The sequence below is a fragment of the Cucumis sativus genome, chromosome 1, assembly GCF_000004075.3.
Source record: "Cucumis sativus cultivar 9930 chromosome 1, Cucumber_9930_V3, whole genome shotgun sequence".
NCBI classification, from domain to species: domain Eukaryota; kingdom Viridiplantae; phylum Streptophyta; class Magnoliopsida; order Cucurbitales; family Cucurbitaceae; genus Cucumis; species Cucumis sativus.
The window spans coordinates 10462137-10479972 of record NC_026655.2 but is presented as its reverse complement, the minus strand read 5'-3'; the positions used below and the strand labels follow the sequence as shown (position 1 = coordinate 10479972).

General features: G+C 32.4%; 1 protein-coding gene and 1 long non-coding RNA gene across 2 annotated transcripts; both read right to left on the bottom strand.

Moving 5' to 3' along the window:
- Positions 1-7033: 7033 nt before the first annotated feature.
- On the bottom strand, positions 7034-9077 carry LOC101205803. The gene is made up of 2 exons (XR_969392.2): positions 8830-9077; positions 7034-7717 (listed from the first exon to the last, which is right to left on the bottom strand). It is a non-coding gene; the product is annotated as an uncharacterized LOC101205803 (long non-coding RNA).
- Positions 9078-10984: 1907 nt separating this feature from the next.
- Positions 10985-13940, bottom strand: LOC101205570 (60S ribosomal protein L10a). The gene is made up of 5 exons (XM_031880373.1): positions 13755-13940; positions 12545-12764; positions 11648-11813; positions 11318-11523; positions 10985-11230 (listed from the first exon to the last, which is right to left on the bottom strand). Exons 1-5 carry the CDS (start codon positions 13757-13759, stop codon positions 11177-11179), a joined length of 651 nt encoding a protein of 216 aa, XP_031736233.1. The 5' UTR covers positions 13760-13940; the 3' UTR covers positions 10985-11176.
- Positions 13941-17836: the final 3896 nt, after the last annotated feature.

The window sequence follows — 17836 nt, the reverse complement described above, 5'->3', positions numbered from 1 at the left end:
GTTTCAAGGTTTTCTAAAATGCATCTAAGGTAGACTTTTTCACATCTTCAAATCTTTTTATGTCTCGTTTGACTCTTTATTGGGATGACTGCAACAATTCGAACCTCATTCGGATTGTTGAAGATAAGGATGTCTATTGGCTTATGTTAGTTTTGACGAAATTTCCCAACAATGATTTACTAGTTGTTGTTGACTCTACACCTGCTGGGGCGTTTGGAAATACCTCGTATTTGAACAATGAAGTATCTAGATCACAAGATTCACATCATGTAACAAGGATCATTCACATCATGTAAAAAAGATCATTGACGTTGATGCATTTGATTCGCCGCATGTTGAAATATCTATTAAGGTGGGAGTAATGTTTAGAAGTAAATCAGTATTGAAGAAAGTGATTTATCTGTTGCCTATGAACAATAGTTTTGAACTTGTTACAGTTAGGTCCAATCGCACATCTGTTTGATATTCTTTGTAAAGATTCATCTTATCCTTGGTATTTACGTGCTTTTGTATTCAAGGAAAGTGATATTTGGATTGTTCGTAAATTCACGAATACCCACCAGTGTGTTGTTTGACATTGTTAAAAATGATTACAGGCAAACAACATCTTGAATTGTTTCTGAGTGTACGAAGTCATTTTTAAAATGAATGACAAGGCTTCATGTCATCCTTCTGACGTTATTAATTACATGAAGATTAACTATGGAGTGAATGTAAGCTATGACAAGGCTTGGAGAGGACGTGAGATTGAATTGAATTTCATTAGGAGTACTTTGAAGGTCTCATATGCAATGTTGCCAGATTTTTTGGATGCATTGATTAGAAGCAACCCATGTATAATATGCTACAAATACAATGTAATTGAAATCATATCAATTGGTCATCATGGAAACACACTGTAATTCTCATATTGTTTTATTTCACTGTTTTTAGGAACGGAACGTATACGACTGAAGAAGCAGATGACGAAGGTTGGTTTAAGTTTCTTTTTTATGGAACTTGCTGCTTCAATTAATGCATGAAATTATTGTGTACCAGTTATTTCAGTTGATGGTGCAGCCTTGAAGAACAAATATTTTGGTACCCCTGTCGCGACGTGATTGCTACGCGGAGCAGTTGACCTCCATCATTTATTTCATTTCAATAAATAAATAGTTTTGGAGTCGCCACCAACCATATTAAGGTGTAATTGGTCACCCAAAGAAAAAAATGTCTACTTAAATTCATGATTTAAGTTTAGTAATCAATTGTGTGTAGGGAAGGTGTTAGCACCCTACAACACTCATAAAATAGTTACCCAATTTTATCTTTTAAACTAAATTAAGGGTTCACAAAACAAAAATTTTTATTTAAACTAAATTAAGGGTTCACAAAACAAAAATTTTTATTTAGGTTTTTTTAAAATGTCTCATGGTTATCAATTTATATCGAAGAAAATAAAACATAAACACGAATCGATAATTATGGGTGGCATAAAAGTCATTAGAGTAATTAAATTTATTTTTATTTCAAAAGATATATTTTTTTATATTCATCTTAAGAACATTAAGATACCAAATTTTGATATTTGAATCTTTATCTTAGGTGTCAAATTTCATGTATGTAAGAATTAATAAATTCATAGAAAACACTACTCGGTCCCATTTAAAATATGTAATGTGTTTATAATTTTAAAAGCAATCTATTAATTAAATTTTAAATAGAAAAATTCTATGTATTCATATAATTTAAATGATAAAATCCATAAAAAAACAATATTTTTTGTCCGACTTACATTTTTATATTTAAACTAAGATTTTTATCTAAAAGAATTTAAATACTTTTTGTTGAGTGGTGCTTTGGTGAAAGGGTTCAATTTATAAGGTAAAATTATGAAAGGGTGAGAAGTAGAACAAGGTAAAATGCAATACATTCGCTTAAAAAGGAAGAACATTATAGAAAGTAAAAAACTCTTCCTTTTACACGTTTGAAATTGAGCTTCTTAAAAGTTAAGAGGTAATAAATTTGAAGGATTTTTTTTAAAAATAATGTGTTTTGTAAAAATATTTTGAAAAATAGAGTTGTTGGGAAAGAAATTATAAGAACAAAGGTTGTTTCCAAAACTATTTTAAAAAATAAGTGTTTTTTTTAAATTGGAGGAAGTCGTGTACGGGGTACACAACTTCCAAATGAAATTGAACGAAGTCGTGTACGGGGTACACGACTTCCTAAATGTACATGTCAGCACATTTGACCACTTCGCTCCACGTATGCACGAGTTTGACCCACGTGAACGGAAGTCGTGGACGGAAGTCGTGTACGGGGTACACGACTTCCTAAATAATTGTTTTTAAAATTATTATATTTTAAAAGATTAACTATTTTTAGGGTAAAAACATTTGAGAAAGACGGATTTTTTTTTTAAAATAATGTGTTTTTAAAAAGTATTTTCAAAATTATGGTAGTTGGAAATTTATGTTTTTGTTTAAATGTTCAACTTTAAATATGTGAAAATTTTAGTTTTTGTTTAAATGGCTAAATTTTTGGTAATTCATGTTTATTACGAACAAATTAAAAAAATAAACCAAAGGTAAAACACATCATTAGTATATCTTATAAGAATTTTTGTTAATTTATTAAAGAAATCTTGTGGCTTAAGATAGATTGTGAAAAAAATATTTTGAACGTTTTTTCTAATACTTGGTTTTCTACTTTTAAAAAATATATATTATATATTGATATTATTAAGAATACTTCTACATCTAAATCATGTATTAGCAACTTCTAATTTATAATTAATTTAAAAAAGTTCATTTTTTTATTTATACAACTTGAATAAGTTCTAGCAAAATTTAAAAACACTTAAATTATACAACTTAAGAAGCTTCCCCATCTCCCTCTACGACATCATCGCCTTGTCGTCGTCGTCGCCGTCAAATGCGTCTACGATCTGTGTCGGCAACATTTAAACGTCGAGTCCGCTGAACAAGGTTGTCTATATCTCCCATGACTTCGTCACACATTGGTCTTTCAAAATTGTTTTCCATGGAGATTCGACGTACGTCTTCAACAAAATTATTCTGAACGATTGTAAATAATATAATTAAAAAATGTTCATGCTTGTATTAAATTTATAAATCATATTAAAACTATTACCATGCGATAACAGTAAGCGCCATCAGGTGTCATGAAGCGTCGGGTAATCGACGTGTACCAAGAAAAGTAGTTATTTGATACTGTCGGCTTCTATGTTGCTTCTGCTTCGGCACAAAAATTATTTCGTGAATGCCACATTGCTATATGCTCTGCATGAATCCTACTCCAATCTTGATCGTGCTTGCCTCTTAAATCAATTTGGTGTAGGCCCTGATGGCATTTGTAGCATATGGAACTGTCGCAATACACGATCTACTTGATGCTTCTCAACGAGATAAAAGCAAATCATAGGACCCACATATGTCCACATCGGACCGTTATGACATTGATGTGGAAGCAATGTCATAATGTGGGACGTGTATGGTGTCCAATTAATCACTACTACAAAAACAGGCTCTCTTGACGTTTTTAAACTGTCAAGAGATGACTCTCTTGACGGTTTTAAAAACGTCATTGAAGCCAGCGTCAAGAAAGGCAAAATTCTTGACGGTTGAATAAACGTCAAAAATAGTGAACGTTGATGTTTTATAAACGTCAAGTATACTTATGTTCATGACGTTTTAGAACCGTCAAGACTGGTATTGTTTATGACATTTTAAAGCCGTCAAGAATGAACTGGTTTACGACATTTTAAATCCGCAAGAATTTTAATGTTCATGACATTTTAAAACTGTCAAGAATGTAATTGTTCTTGACATTTATAAACCGTCAAAAATGCAATTGTTCATGACATTTGTAAACCGTCAAGCATGCAATTGTTTATGACATTTTAAAACCGTCAAGCATTTTTTATTTTTTTTAAAAAAAAGAAATTGTAATTGCATTATGCTGTAATTGAAAGAAATATATTCTAATTGTCTTGTAATTGTTCAGCAACAGTTTCATAGATATTTGATATTCGTCAAATATAGTTTCAAATCTCAAACATATATAAATAAAACCATTCACCATATATATTCAATTCCAAAACTTTACATATACATAATGAAATAGACTTTACATTAGATTTTATATTTCATTAATATAGAAAGTCACAAAACATGCAAGCTATAACAATAATCAAAAGTATACAAATGAACCCCCCCCCCCCCCCCTCCATATGAACAATTCAAAGGAATTATCGGCTAAAATTTCTATATATAAAGTTTCAGATCATAAAGAAGCGACACAACAAAAAATTTCCTACTTCAAAATCACAAAATATTAGTCATAATCATATGTAAGAACCCAAAAAGTCAGCTAACTCAACTCGCACCTCGTCTAGTTCTGCATGTGAGTATGATCTTCGTGTATCAATCTATAAACATGCAACATAAATTAAATGAATTAACTGACTATACAAATAAACCAATTAACTCATAAAACCAATAGTTTGATATATAACATACCGCATCAGATATGACAATGCTTCACCTAGTCACAATTTCTCTCATATACATCATCACGTAGTATCCACACTCAGTACTCCCGACTTGTAGTGGACACTATATAAAAGCAACGAATTTGAATAACAAAGTAATCCTAATTGCTAGTAGTCTACAAAAATATAATGACTTTAAAAGTTGATACTTGCCTTTACTGTTCGGCGTAAAGTTTGTTTTCTACTTTTTTTAATGTTATTTTGTGACTGAAACATCGCTATTGCTCTGTTTTGACAAGATAAGATTGAACAAATAGTTTAAATATTGTGTACATGCATATAAGAATCAACACTAAATGAAATACTAGATTAACTTACGTGTCGGTGACGTATCTTATAGTTGACTTCGATGTTGTCCTTAGTGAGTCGAGGTAGAATACTGTATTATCATACGCATTTATGGCCAGCAGTGCCCAATGACCCCTAATTATACAAAATATTAGTACTAGTTTTTTGCAATGCAAGTAATAAAATAACTTGACTTACCCAGGATTAAAAGGAGCAAGAATTATTTCGTTAACCCCATTTAACCCCAAACAGTCGTCTTACTCTAGTTTAGTCCAAGGTCAGTTAAAAACATATCAATACATCAGTTAACAAATTAAATAACCATAACCTCCTCCTCAATCTACAAGGGCACAACCATGACGTCTCTTCCGTTCACAAGCACACAACCATAACAGTAGATCATACATTCAGTCTAAACAACAATCAATCTACTAATTAAAATCCACACTTTATATAAGCAACATCTACGAGATTCAGTCGTTTTCACATCCTTATGTTTGTACATATACATAACCAGACAGTCACAACATACACTCAACCACAAGTCCACATCAATCTATGCACATATATATAAATTTCTCCCAATCAAACACGATAAACATTAAACATTAAGCCCACATCCAAACATACATCATAATCGTCATCCCTACTCAGTTCAGATATAACATTACAGTCCATACAGTCAATACATCTTAATTTTCTTATTGAGTCCAGTAGAAAGTCTCTTACCTCAAAGTTACTCAACTCCTCGAACAAACTATATCCAACGAAAGATACCTAAACATAAAAATTATGAAACTAAAATACTTTCACGATACACACTTCCACTAATTTCTCCTGATTCTAGCTTACCAAGTATTGGCAAGCCGAACTCCAAAATTTATAGTTTTGCTTATGAATACAAGAAACCAACTTCACTTCCAACACCTTCAACAACAATATTAACCAAACGTTTAATTTGATATTTATCTTAACAATCCATTACGCAGAAATTATTAATTTTGTTTATCAGAGAACTCACAACAAAACAGCGGCAGCGACGATCTAACTTAAACGACAAAGATCGTACAAACAGATTAGAGTGTACGACAATTTATGAATCGCGACTGGAAGAAGAAGCACGATGCTACCTTATTGTCGGCCAACGAACAGACGCGGCGGCTGAAAGGTAAATGATCTCGTGCCAGCTGGAAAAGCAGAGGGTCACGCGGCGGCTGGAAGAAAGGGAAAATACACGGCGGCGCTTTGCAAAAATGGAGGCAGATTTGGACAGAGGGTGTGGGCGGTTCGGTCTGACTGAAAGGGATGCACGAAGGAGAGCAGGAGGAACATACAGTGGACCAGGGTGTTTGATTTGTCTGCAAAATTAATCAAATCATTGTTATTTTTACTACTATTATTATTTTTATTATTATTAGTAAAATCATTATTATTATTAGTCAAATCATGATTATTTTTATTATTTTTATTATTTTATTATGATTATTATTATTATTATTATTATTATTAGTCAAATCATGAAAGAAAAAAAGTACATTTAACATTAATTAGGTTTTGATTTTTATTAATAATTATTATTTTTAATAATAATAATAATAATTTTATTGAAGTCGTGTACGGGGTACTCAAAACTTCAGTCACCTATTTTTGAAAATACTTTCCCGACTACCCTATTTTTGTATATACTTTTACAAAACACATTATTTTTAAAAAAAATCCAAATTTGAATTTCAACTCCAACTAGAAGTAAAAAAGAAAAAGAGAATAAAATTTACCATAATAGAAAAATACAATGTATGATAATTTAGCATATATACACCATGTTGTGTCAATTTTGCAGCTATATTTGAAGTAAAACCTCATCTTGCAATTTCATTGGCAACACCATTTGGAATTGAATTGTGCTTATATGTCAAAATATGCTTTGACATTTAGATGAAGACTCGTGTGTTGTTAAGGACTTGATAAATGTAAGATTTTACACCATCTGACTCAATAATAATCAAACGGTTTAATGATTAAACGATTCCATACTTTTCCAATTCTCCTAATGTGCTTCAATCAAGTTTCCTATATGCTTCCCTACAGCTTACCCTATACTATTACATGAAATTGTTGGCCAATTCACTGATTTAGTTTCCAAAATATCAAGTTAACAGTATATATATGCTTAGTGATTTTTCAATGATATAATGAGAATGTCAATGTCCATAGGTTCAAAGAAATAATTGTACAAAATTTCTCATGCAATGTAAGTAGATAATAATAACAAGGAAAGTGCATGACGAGAAAGTTCACACATTTGATTTATTTTTTCATTTTTTTCATTTTTTAATAATATGACATTACAAATGAAAACCATTAGACAAGAAAACACTCTGTATCATTCAAACTATCATACTCAGATCAGTTCTCCTTCTTTGTGTGTGTGAATCACACAATCTGCAGTTGGGAGTGAAATACAGGTTAACAAGTAACCATTTGCCATTTGATCATCGTCAAGGAATGACCCGTCTGATTGATCAACCGAACCCGAAACTATTTTCCCAGCACACGTAGAACACGCACCTGCCCTGCAAGAATAAGGTAAGTCTATTCCCGCTTCTTCAGCTGCATCAAGAATATAAGTATCATCAGATGCCTCAAACTCATGCTCTTTCCCACATGGTTCGACAAGTTTAATTTTGAAAGCTGCCATTGCACAGGCTCTGAATGAGGGACGTGAATTCAAGCCAAAGGATTTCAAAATGTTTCTCGTAGATCCAATTGACGATGGACACTTGATGATGGTGCTACCGAGTTGATTTTTAGATTGTGTGTTGTACATGAAGTGGGTAGGGAGCTTTGCAGTTGACATGGTTGACATTTCTGCTCCTAAATTCATGAAACACATTTAAACGGGTGTGGTTTACAAATCAAATCAATCAAAACCTAAAAGCATGTGAGAAAAATAAAGGCTACACCGGGGAACAAGCAAGTAACAAAAGATCAAACAGAATATTTAGAATATAGAGCACATCCAACAAGCACCAGAATGGATGATGATCATACTCTAACAATGAACCTCCATATGGCAGAGGTATGAAAAATGCAGAACCATTTTCTTTTTCATTTTATCTCACAATTCAGCAGAAAATACTTGATTTCTTCATTTACCTTTCTAATTCTTAAAACACCAATTGACCCAAAAGCTTAAACTAATGGAGGGAAGGTAAACTTAATATTATATCTTCTAATTTTAGAAGAACCAACAAATAGAAATCGACATCGATGTAAATTGAGAAGGAAATAACAATGGACGAGTTTGAAATAGGATCTGCTCTCTGCTCCAGCAACGTTATAAAACACCTATTGACTCAAATGCTTAAGCTTAAGAGTAAATTAACTGTTGTATCATTTAACAGCAATGGAGTATTTGCGTGTGTGTGAAAACTAAGCATCGAGTGTTTCAATTCAGAGCATAGAGAAACGAATGCAATAAATGATAGGTTCAGTGATTTTGTATGCCTCTTGAAAGAACAAATGAGGTAGCACAGCAGAAAGCTATTCAATGTTAATGGAGGCAAATTGGTGTATGGAGCATTATGAGAAGATGCAACCTAAGGGCTTTATCTGCTCTTCACTCGAAGCTCCATAAGTAATGAACAAAACCATTCAATTCCAACCCAGATCAGTTGCATTAGTTAAGAACAAAATGTCAACAGAATCCAAAGGTTTTATTTGAAGAAACAGAAGTTAGCACAGATTGATATTATCTAACTAAAACGATCGAAAGCAACAAAAATAAAGGCAGTGATGTAAAAAGAGAAGAGAATATGGGAAATGAGGAAATACAGTAAATAGCGAAATGGTAAAAGGAAAAGGGCATTTTGATGAGGGAGATGGTTAGAGAACAAATATGTTGAGAAGCAAATTAGTTGATTTTCATAGCAAAAGATAGAAAGAACATATAAACGAAGGAAGGAAATGGGGGAAGAGAAGCTTACAGAAAGAGAGAGGCAGCGGAGAAAGCAAGGACAGGAAATCAAAAGGGAGACGTAAGTGGTTGAAGGATGCGAATATTAGGGCAATATATATATATATATATAGAATATATATAAAGAAAGAGGAAGAAAAATGGCTTTTGGAGAATGGTGAAGGCCCAGAGGAGGAAGAGGGAAGAGGGGGGATGAATGGAGAATTTGCCATTTGCGAGGTTCGAAGAGGCGGAGAGTGAAGTAGCAGATCCAAGTTCCTTACATCTTATGCTTCTTCCTTTTTATGCTCTATAAAAAGGTAGGTCAGGCGGCTACCCATTTGTGACTTTTTTTAAAAAAAAAACTAATTCAATCATGGAAACCATCTAAACAACATTGCCTCCGGATGCCATAAGATAGCATTGAACTAAAGAACATAAGCAATACGTATTAGCATCTCGGGCTAAGATTGTCTCAAAATGTCTTCAAGTTTAAAAACTAAAATCTAGACACTTTTAGTCATTTTAAGAAAAATATCTTAGCCATAAAATGAAGAAGAGGATCAACATGTTCCTCCATCAATCGCTCCACCGATTTATTTTTTTTATTGAAGGTTAGTCATTTTTAGGTCAATTAGTTTAAATTAAAGTTCAATTTTTAGTCACACAAGGAAGAATATTGTCGCATTTCTTGAATAAGAGCATCTCTGTGGCTTCCTCATTTCTTTTTTGAAAAGTTGAGCCAAAATAAAGAAAATGTGTTATTTAAGGTTCTTTGTTAAACGGTTTTGTAAAGCGTCGGACAGTCCTTATTTTTTAAAGGTTCTTCTTGCTCAGGCTCTCAAGGAACAAAAGTTTGTAAAAGAAAATTATTCTCATATCCAAAGTATCTTATTACGTTGTTTGAACTCTATGTCTTTATTTTCAACTTTTTAATAAAAGAAGCACATTATATCGTGATACGCTCGTTGTAGAGAGACTGAGGTAAATCCTTCAAAAACCTTTTTAAAATTTGGGAGGAATCTCGACTCGACTGAGATTGATCTCGAGAAAAACAAAATTATGAGTTTTCTAAAATTGTGCTACTTTTAAAATATAAAACAGAAAAGTGTTATTTCTCAAAATTTTCCACCAGATAACACAAATAACTAAATAAAAAATATGGATTAACACGAATAACAAGGTAATAAACCTATTCAATTAACTGTTAATGCATCAAACCTTGGTGAATTATTCACCCGACTCCATTACATATTGGTCGCCAGATGTCCCCTAAATGAAAATTACCTTTTATTCAAATTTTATAGTTTCTTTCCATTTCTTTCTTTTTTCCTCTTCTTCAACAAAACCACAACTTCTCCTACGAACCAACCTCAAAGCAACAAACTTTTTTCCCCTCTTTTATACGACCCAAACTTCCACAAAATCATACACCAATTCCAGCTTCACCAAAACCAAAGTGCTAAGAAATCAAAGGGTGAGAAAAGGCGAGAGGAGAGAGTTCTGTAAGTAAAAGGAAGGAAAACAAAGCGAGTGTGACTATGCCATCTAAAATACCTATGACTGATCAATCTTTGTTAATGGAGTCGATTAATGTTAATAAGGCTAAATTTCTAATGTAAATAAAGAAAGTAGAAGTGTCGATTGTGATCTATCTACAAACCTCTTTTGCAGTACAGAAAGGGCATAGTTTGGTTGACCTCCATTTACACGACCAAATAACTCATTATATGCAACCAACAACATTCAATCCAATCAGTTTTCAATCTATTATGCCAATCTATTATGCTCACCCATCATCGTATTTTCAAATATCTGATTGCATGCCACAGAACATATTCATAATTACAAATAATCTTTCATAAACATATCAATCAAAACCCTTCTTAAAGTTTCATGAGCTCAAAATTTGCTTTCTTACAAATAAGGCAAACTTCCAACATCTATCTTCTACCAAACTGTACATATTTAATTCGGTTTAGCATATACCCGATGCTTAAAATCGGATACAAACTAATGATGATATTATTCAAGCGTTTTCATTAATGGTATGGTAGCCAAACTGTAACATAAAATTTTAAAAAAAATACAACAATAATTAGGGTGGTTGAAAAAAGATTTTAACATTGGGATGGAGATCATGAAGTAGAAAACTAAAAAACCATCAAAGTAAATGCAAACAAAGGTTCATAATAGGTTACGTTGGGTGGGAATTAAAAACTTCATTATCAATTGTCACTTTAAAAGAGAAGAAAACATTCCTGTTTCTTTGTTCAAGAATCATTCAAAAACGCTCATTTCACAAAACTGCTCTTCGAGAAATAACGTTGATAATAAAAAGATTGAACACACAAGACTGACTACATTGCTAACAAAGCTTAGAAAACTCGATACGACTTCCCCATTGTGCTCTTCAGGTACAGGCACCTAACCTGCAAGAAACCATATTCACATCTCCATAAGCAAAATGATGAAACAGATGGAGTTGAGTTAGGAGATTTACACATAGACAAACTTACATTCTGCCAGTTCTTTTTCAACAAAGAAACTAGGAAATTGACGCTCATTTGGACATTTTGGAAGACTTGCTTCTCATCCATGGAAACGTTTCCAACAGCAACTCCCATACAAAGAACCTTCTTCAGTTGAAACTTGACCATCGCCTTGGTCTCATTAACTTTAGATTCAAGCGTCTCTTGATGTGTCACCAATGTTGGGAACTTTCCTGAAATAAAAACACCAAAGATAGGATTGAAAGTTGAACATAGCAAGGATCAATTTGCCAGGGAGTCAATCAGTTGATCATATTTGGTGAAGAAAAACAGAACATCTCCATCAAATATTCTAACCTGCTTTGTTGAGACCAGGGCCTAGAAGACGAGGAATCTGCTTGATTATAGATTCTGATGCCAAAAAGGCATGGTATTTTTTGGCAAGTTTCTTCACCAATTTCTTGTTCTTATTAAGCTTCTTCAAGCCTTCCACATCCATATATTCTAGACCAATCTTCTCAGCCTGAAATATACTTTCATGAAACCCCATTAGCACATCGAGCTCCCAAAAGCGCAAGTAACAAATAAAAAAAAGGCATATCCAATCATCCATCTCCAAAACAATCATCAGAAACATTAATATTTAGCTTATAAACACCACAACAAATCCATAAACTGTAGGAATTTAAAAACAGAGAGGTTATATTCTAAGAAGCAGGAACACAAATACGACATGACACAGAAACAGCGACATGCCATGTTCTAAAATTATAGGACATGACAAGGCAAGGATACATTTTTTAAATATTCATTTTTCATCATTTTTATAGTAAAATAAAATTCATAATAAATGAATTGAAGCATTTATATGCTTAAAAAACTTAAGCTTCATGTATCCCTCACTCAAAAGTTATTATTATTGTCTTATATGTGTCTTTCTAGTCCACTCAACTGAGTGTTCTATGCATGTCTAATGCATTTGTTACACTAACATGTGTTCGATAGGTCTCCATGTCAGTGTCCGGCACGTGTTGAACACGTACACACTAGCCAAACTAAAGTCTCAGTGCTTCTTAAATTATAGTTAGAATCCAACAATAGATTTGGCTATAAGTAAACAAATGTAGTTTAGAAATATTGAGCATAATAAAATAAATTTCTATAGCTTACAATAAGCAAAGTGAAGATATAGGAAGCAAAATAACTAAGGGTCAGCAGTAACATGATCATGTACCTAGAGCTATATAATATTACCTCTTCAATGTGTGAGGCATCCCCAAGCATGCATATCTTCATCTTGGGACGGGGAATGTGTGGCAACTTCACAGAACCACTGAAACGCTTGTCCTTTTGAGGATCATAGTTCTTCAGCCCGATCTGAAGCTCAATGGTCTCAGTAAACTTCCTCTTTTTCTCATTGCTATCAGTGAAGATAGATGAGATAGCTTCTCTCAATGCATCACTCTGAAGCTTACTGTTTAGGGAAATCAAAAGATAATATTACACACAAGGTATGGCCCCAATAAAGCACAATAATCTTAGGCTAAGCACAAAGCGCAAAAAGAGTTTTCATGAGGTGCACTTTAGATAAAAGTACTTTATTAAGGAGAGGAAGCATAGTTGAAGTGGAAATATGAAAAAAAATGAAAATGAAAAAGAAAAGACTTCTAATAATTACCATTTCTTAAAAATAAAGAAAAATCTCCAAGACACAGGTCTTCGAGCCAAAAGGCACAATGATTTTCACCAAACCTAAGCCTTGTGCCTCAGACAGCTTTTTAAAACACGGGGTATAACTGAAACGATCACATGCTGAAACTTCATGAAGAATCAAAGGAATACAAGCCTACTTCCTAAAGATTATCGATACACTCTATCAAAAGTTCACATTACTCCAACATTAGATAAAATCATTTAGAACCCATTGTTCTAGCAACCATAAAACTCAAAACAGTGGAATCAAATAAAAGAAGCCTACTTCCAAAAGATTATCAATCCACTTTCTCAAAGGTTCAAATTACTCGAACATTAGATTAAAATATACAGAACCTATTATCTTAGCAACCATAAGACTCAAAACAGTAGATTTGAAGAAAAGAAGCCTACTTCCCAAAATCATCAATCCACTGTCTTAAAAGTTCACATTACTCGAATAGTAGATTAGATTATTCAGAACAAACCCACTATTCTAACAACCATAAAACTCAAAACAATAGAATCAAAGAAAAGAGGCCTACCTACTTCCAAAAGATCATCCATCCACTTTCAAAAGTTCACATTACTCAAACATTAGATTAAATTATACAGAACCCATTATTATAGCAACCATAAAACTCAAAAAACAGTACAATCGAATAAAAGAAACTAAGAGAGTGCAAAAATCGTAACTAGTTAAACCTAAATGCTTACATGAATCAGAAACCAAAACAATTATGAACAACAAAGAGAATGCTGACAAAAATACCTCATTTTCGAATCTTCGCCTTCGCAAAGACAGTATACCCTTCAGTCCTGTATACAAACAGAGTTGAGAAACTGTAAGAAACTTCAAAGAAAAGCAAATGACAATGGAAAATGGTAATGCAAATAGAGATTATGAAGAGAGGCAAAGGAGCAATGGAGACGGCATACCAAGAAGAAAGAAAACGAAACAGGTTAGGGTTAAGAAAAGGAGATTTTATACATTGTAATCGGTGGGCATTACCAACCAGCTCAATTTAATTGGGCCGGCCCATTTAACTCCCTTTTTCGTTTTTTTTTCTTTTCTCTCTTTTGAAAATTTGATATATATTAATCTACAAAAATATACCGAAAATGTCAAGAAAATTATACTAATCTTAATTTTCACAAATACGACCAAACACCAAAATATTACGTTCCGTGTAACCAAATAAAAAAATTTATAATATTTTCATAAATTTTAGGTTTGCCTTCAAATAACTGCTAACCAATTTTTTTTAGATTTATTTATCTCTTCTTTAATATTATTAATTTCTTCGTACTATTACTTATTATTCATTTTACAATATTATAGTTATTTATATAAATATTTATTAATTTCTTCATTTTCTCTTCCATAATTTCTTTCTTAAGATTCATTTCTCATCTTTTTCTTTTCTTGATACAAGATTTAAATGACTGTATACCAATATCTAAACGATCAGTTGTCTATCCTATATAGATAAAGATAGACCACTATCACTAATAGATCATTTTGATTTGGTACAAGATCATTTTGATTTGGTACAAGATCATTTAGACTAGGTACAAGGGTACAAGATCGTTTAAATTTACTACAAAATCGTTTAAACTTGCTACAAGATTGTTTAGACTAGGTAGAAGTGTACATGATCGTTTAGACTTGGTTACAATATTGTTTAGACTTGTAACGAGATCATTGCTAAGAGATCGTTTTGACTGAGTACAAAATCATTTTTCACGTGTGTGTGACTGATTAATCGCAAGCGTATTTTTGTTATTTTACGTTGTGGGCTTGTGATCTTTTTCTTTTTTAAAAATTGTTTATACTTTTTGCACTTTGTTCTATTTTTGAAAAAAAACCTTTATACTAATATAGTTTTTGCACAATTGGTTTTTTCTTAATTTTGAAATTAATAGTTTTATTTAAAATTTTAATTATGATGTAAAAAATGAGACATCAAAACACAAAAATTGAGAAAATATAATATTAAAATAATTAAAGATAGTATATAAATAAAATAAATAAAAATAAGAAAATGTCAAATTTCATCCCTCTTCAAGTTTTATTGATTACACTCCAATCTTTGCTTTGAAGAAATCATGGAGAAGGCCATATGAGAAAGAGTTGCCTAACACTTTTGGTTTAAGGACTTCTAAATTTTGATGACAAAATTTCTTAACGGGAGGTAAATTGTAAATCCAAGATTTTACTTGGATTCTTTGCTATTGGCATATTATAGAAAGTTGAATTTAAGTTGTTGGCGAAGAAAATTGGCAAAGCTTTTGGTTCAACTTCTTTTTGAAATTTTTATAAAAAGAAAGAAAGGAAAAGAAATTGGAATTATATATATACACACATTTATGGAAAAAAAAAAAAGAGAAATTAAATTTACTTAAAAGTGAATTAGAAAGGAGGAAGAGAGAGAAGGGGAAATAGAAGCTTTCAATGCAACTTATTGTTTGACTTTTTCTCCAACGTCGAGCAAGTTCTTCATCCATTTTTTCACCAAAATTTTAGAGGGGTCTTGAGGTAGAATTTGAGGAAGAAGAAGAAGGGAAGGGGCTGTGAATTGAGGTGAAGAGGATGAAGAAAAGCTTGAAGCAATAGATAGTCATGGCAGAAGCTTGGTGTTCATAGACATCCTCTCGTTTTTAAGTCAATTTGAACTACACATAAGGAATTAAAAGACGAGGCATTCAGGTCATAGTTTGGTGTGCAAACTCATGAAGCCTCTGTTGTTTTGAGTTTTTCAGATTGTACAGAGTAAGTTAGAAGCTCTATTAAGTACGGTTGAAAAGCATATTAAATTTTCTACAACTTTCACGAAGGAATCGAGAACAAAAAATGACTGGAAGTAAAGTTAATTTCAGGAACAAAAAAGATGTTAGAAGAAGACCTGATTTTGGACTACCTCTGTTACGAGCAATTTTTGCAGCAATCTGTTGGGAGTTTTGTTTTCTTTCCTTCAAATAAGTTGGAGAGGAGTTTTGTATAAAGAACATTAATGTTGGTGAAGTATTCAAAAAGTTATGATTATTTGAAGTAGGCTGTGAATATGGAAAATGTTGGTGAAATTTTGAAATGTTCTTTTATACTAAGTTTAAAATTAATGAATGTCATCTTTTGTGCGCCATCTTAAGTTTAATATAAAGATACAAGACTATATAAGGTTCTAACGCTCGGTTTTCGTTTGTTTGATAGGCCAAGAGAAAATAGGTTGAGCCTAGAACTAGCCTAAGGTTGTGAGTGACAAACGAATTTCAAAACTGATTTCTGAACTATTATTTATGATTGTGTTTCTGTGCTTGAATATAATTTTATGAATAATACATGATTTCTATGAACGATTTCAAGCCATAGATTCAAGTTTAGGTTTTATGATGAAATCTATATATGAGCACGTTATTATCAACATTCTAAAAAGTAGTTGAAACATTATCATTTTAAGCAAGTATTGTTTTTAGATTTTCAGTTTTCCACGAATAATCTGAGTAAGCTTGAGTTTTACAAAAGATAAAGATAGTAGACATGTTTTAATGTTTTCACATGGCTTTTTGAGATTTGTGTTAACTACATGACTAAGATGTTGAGCCCGAGGCTATCTGGTACAGTGTGCACACGAGTTAGATTCTGTTGTTGACGTTGAGTGTACTCTGTAACAACAATGACGTCGTGAGTACTAGATGGGCTCCACTACAACAAAGATGATGGAAGTGCTCGTAGAGCTAATAAACGTTGGTTGTACTAGACATGTCCTACACAATGTAGATTTGTCATGTTAGTTAAAATATAAAACCGAACAATTTCTTAAGCCTTTGAAACTTATTGAGTTTTTGAAAGGATAAGAGAATGAGATTTATAAGAAAAGAAAGGATAAAATACTTGGAAATTTAAGAATTTAAGGTTTAAGTTTAAGAGAAGAGAAAAGTAGAAAATTTTGGCTATGTGTCAAAGAAAGAAATATTGGGTATTTAAAGGTTAGGTTGGGCGGCAAAAGAAGATTGAATAACCTCCAAAGACATGACTATGAACTAGGCGAGATAACCTCCAAAGAGGTTATCTACGCGTTTGAAGTTAAGACTTGACGGCAAGTTTGAGAGGTTAGTTGGGCGAGGAGGATTGTCACTTGAATGAGCTAGGCGAGGAAGCTAGGCGACCAAGGATTAGCGTTGAGAGGTTAGTTGGGCGGCCAAGGGCTATGCGAGAAGGTCATAGAGGTTAGCTATGCGATTAACACAATTATGTGACATGTTTTAAGAAAGCGGTTTAAAGTTAATTTAGGTGTCCTAGTCTTATGAACATGCATTTTTGTATCCAAAGAGGATGTAGAGAAGATGATGAGGTGTAAGTAAGAGCTTAAGAGGTGAGTCTAATCAAAGATTAAGTGTCACCTTAATCTTATGCAAGAACCTCTATAAATAGGTAGTTTCAATAATGAATTTCTCACAACTCACCCGTGCAAAATTATTCAAATTGGTCTTAAAAGTTTAGAAGTTAAGTCTAATTTGTGAGAAACGGTTGCTGTTAAATTTGAATTCAAGAAGGATTGTGATTGGATCAAGATTAAGCGAGGTCATTTTCTAGGAGAATTTGAGCAAGGTGCACTTCCATAGAGCTACAAGACTCATTACTTGACATTTTCCTTTGAAAATTTGAGGTAAAAAAGTTAAGAAAATTTAAAGAAGGAAGATTTTCAAAAGAGTTATGGATTTTAAGTTATGATTTTTTAAAACTAGGTCAAGATTCTGGAATTAAAACAATGTTTTAAGTAGTGGTCGAGAAGCTTGCATGTGTAAATGAAATAAACGTGCATTTTGGGTTTAGAGGTTGTTTTGGTCAGGTTG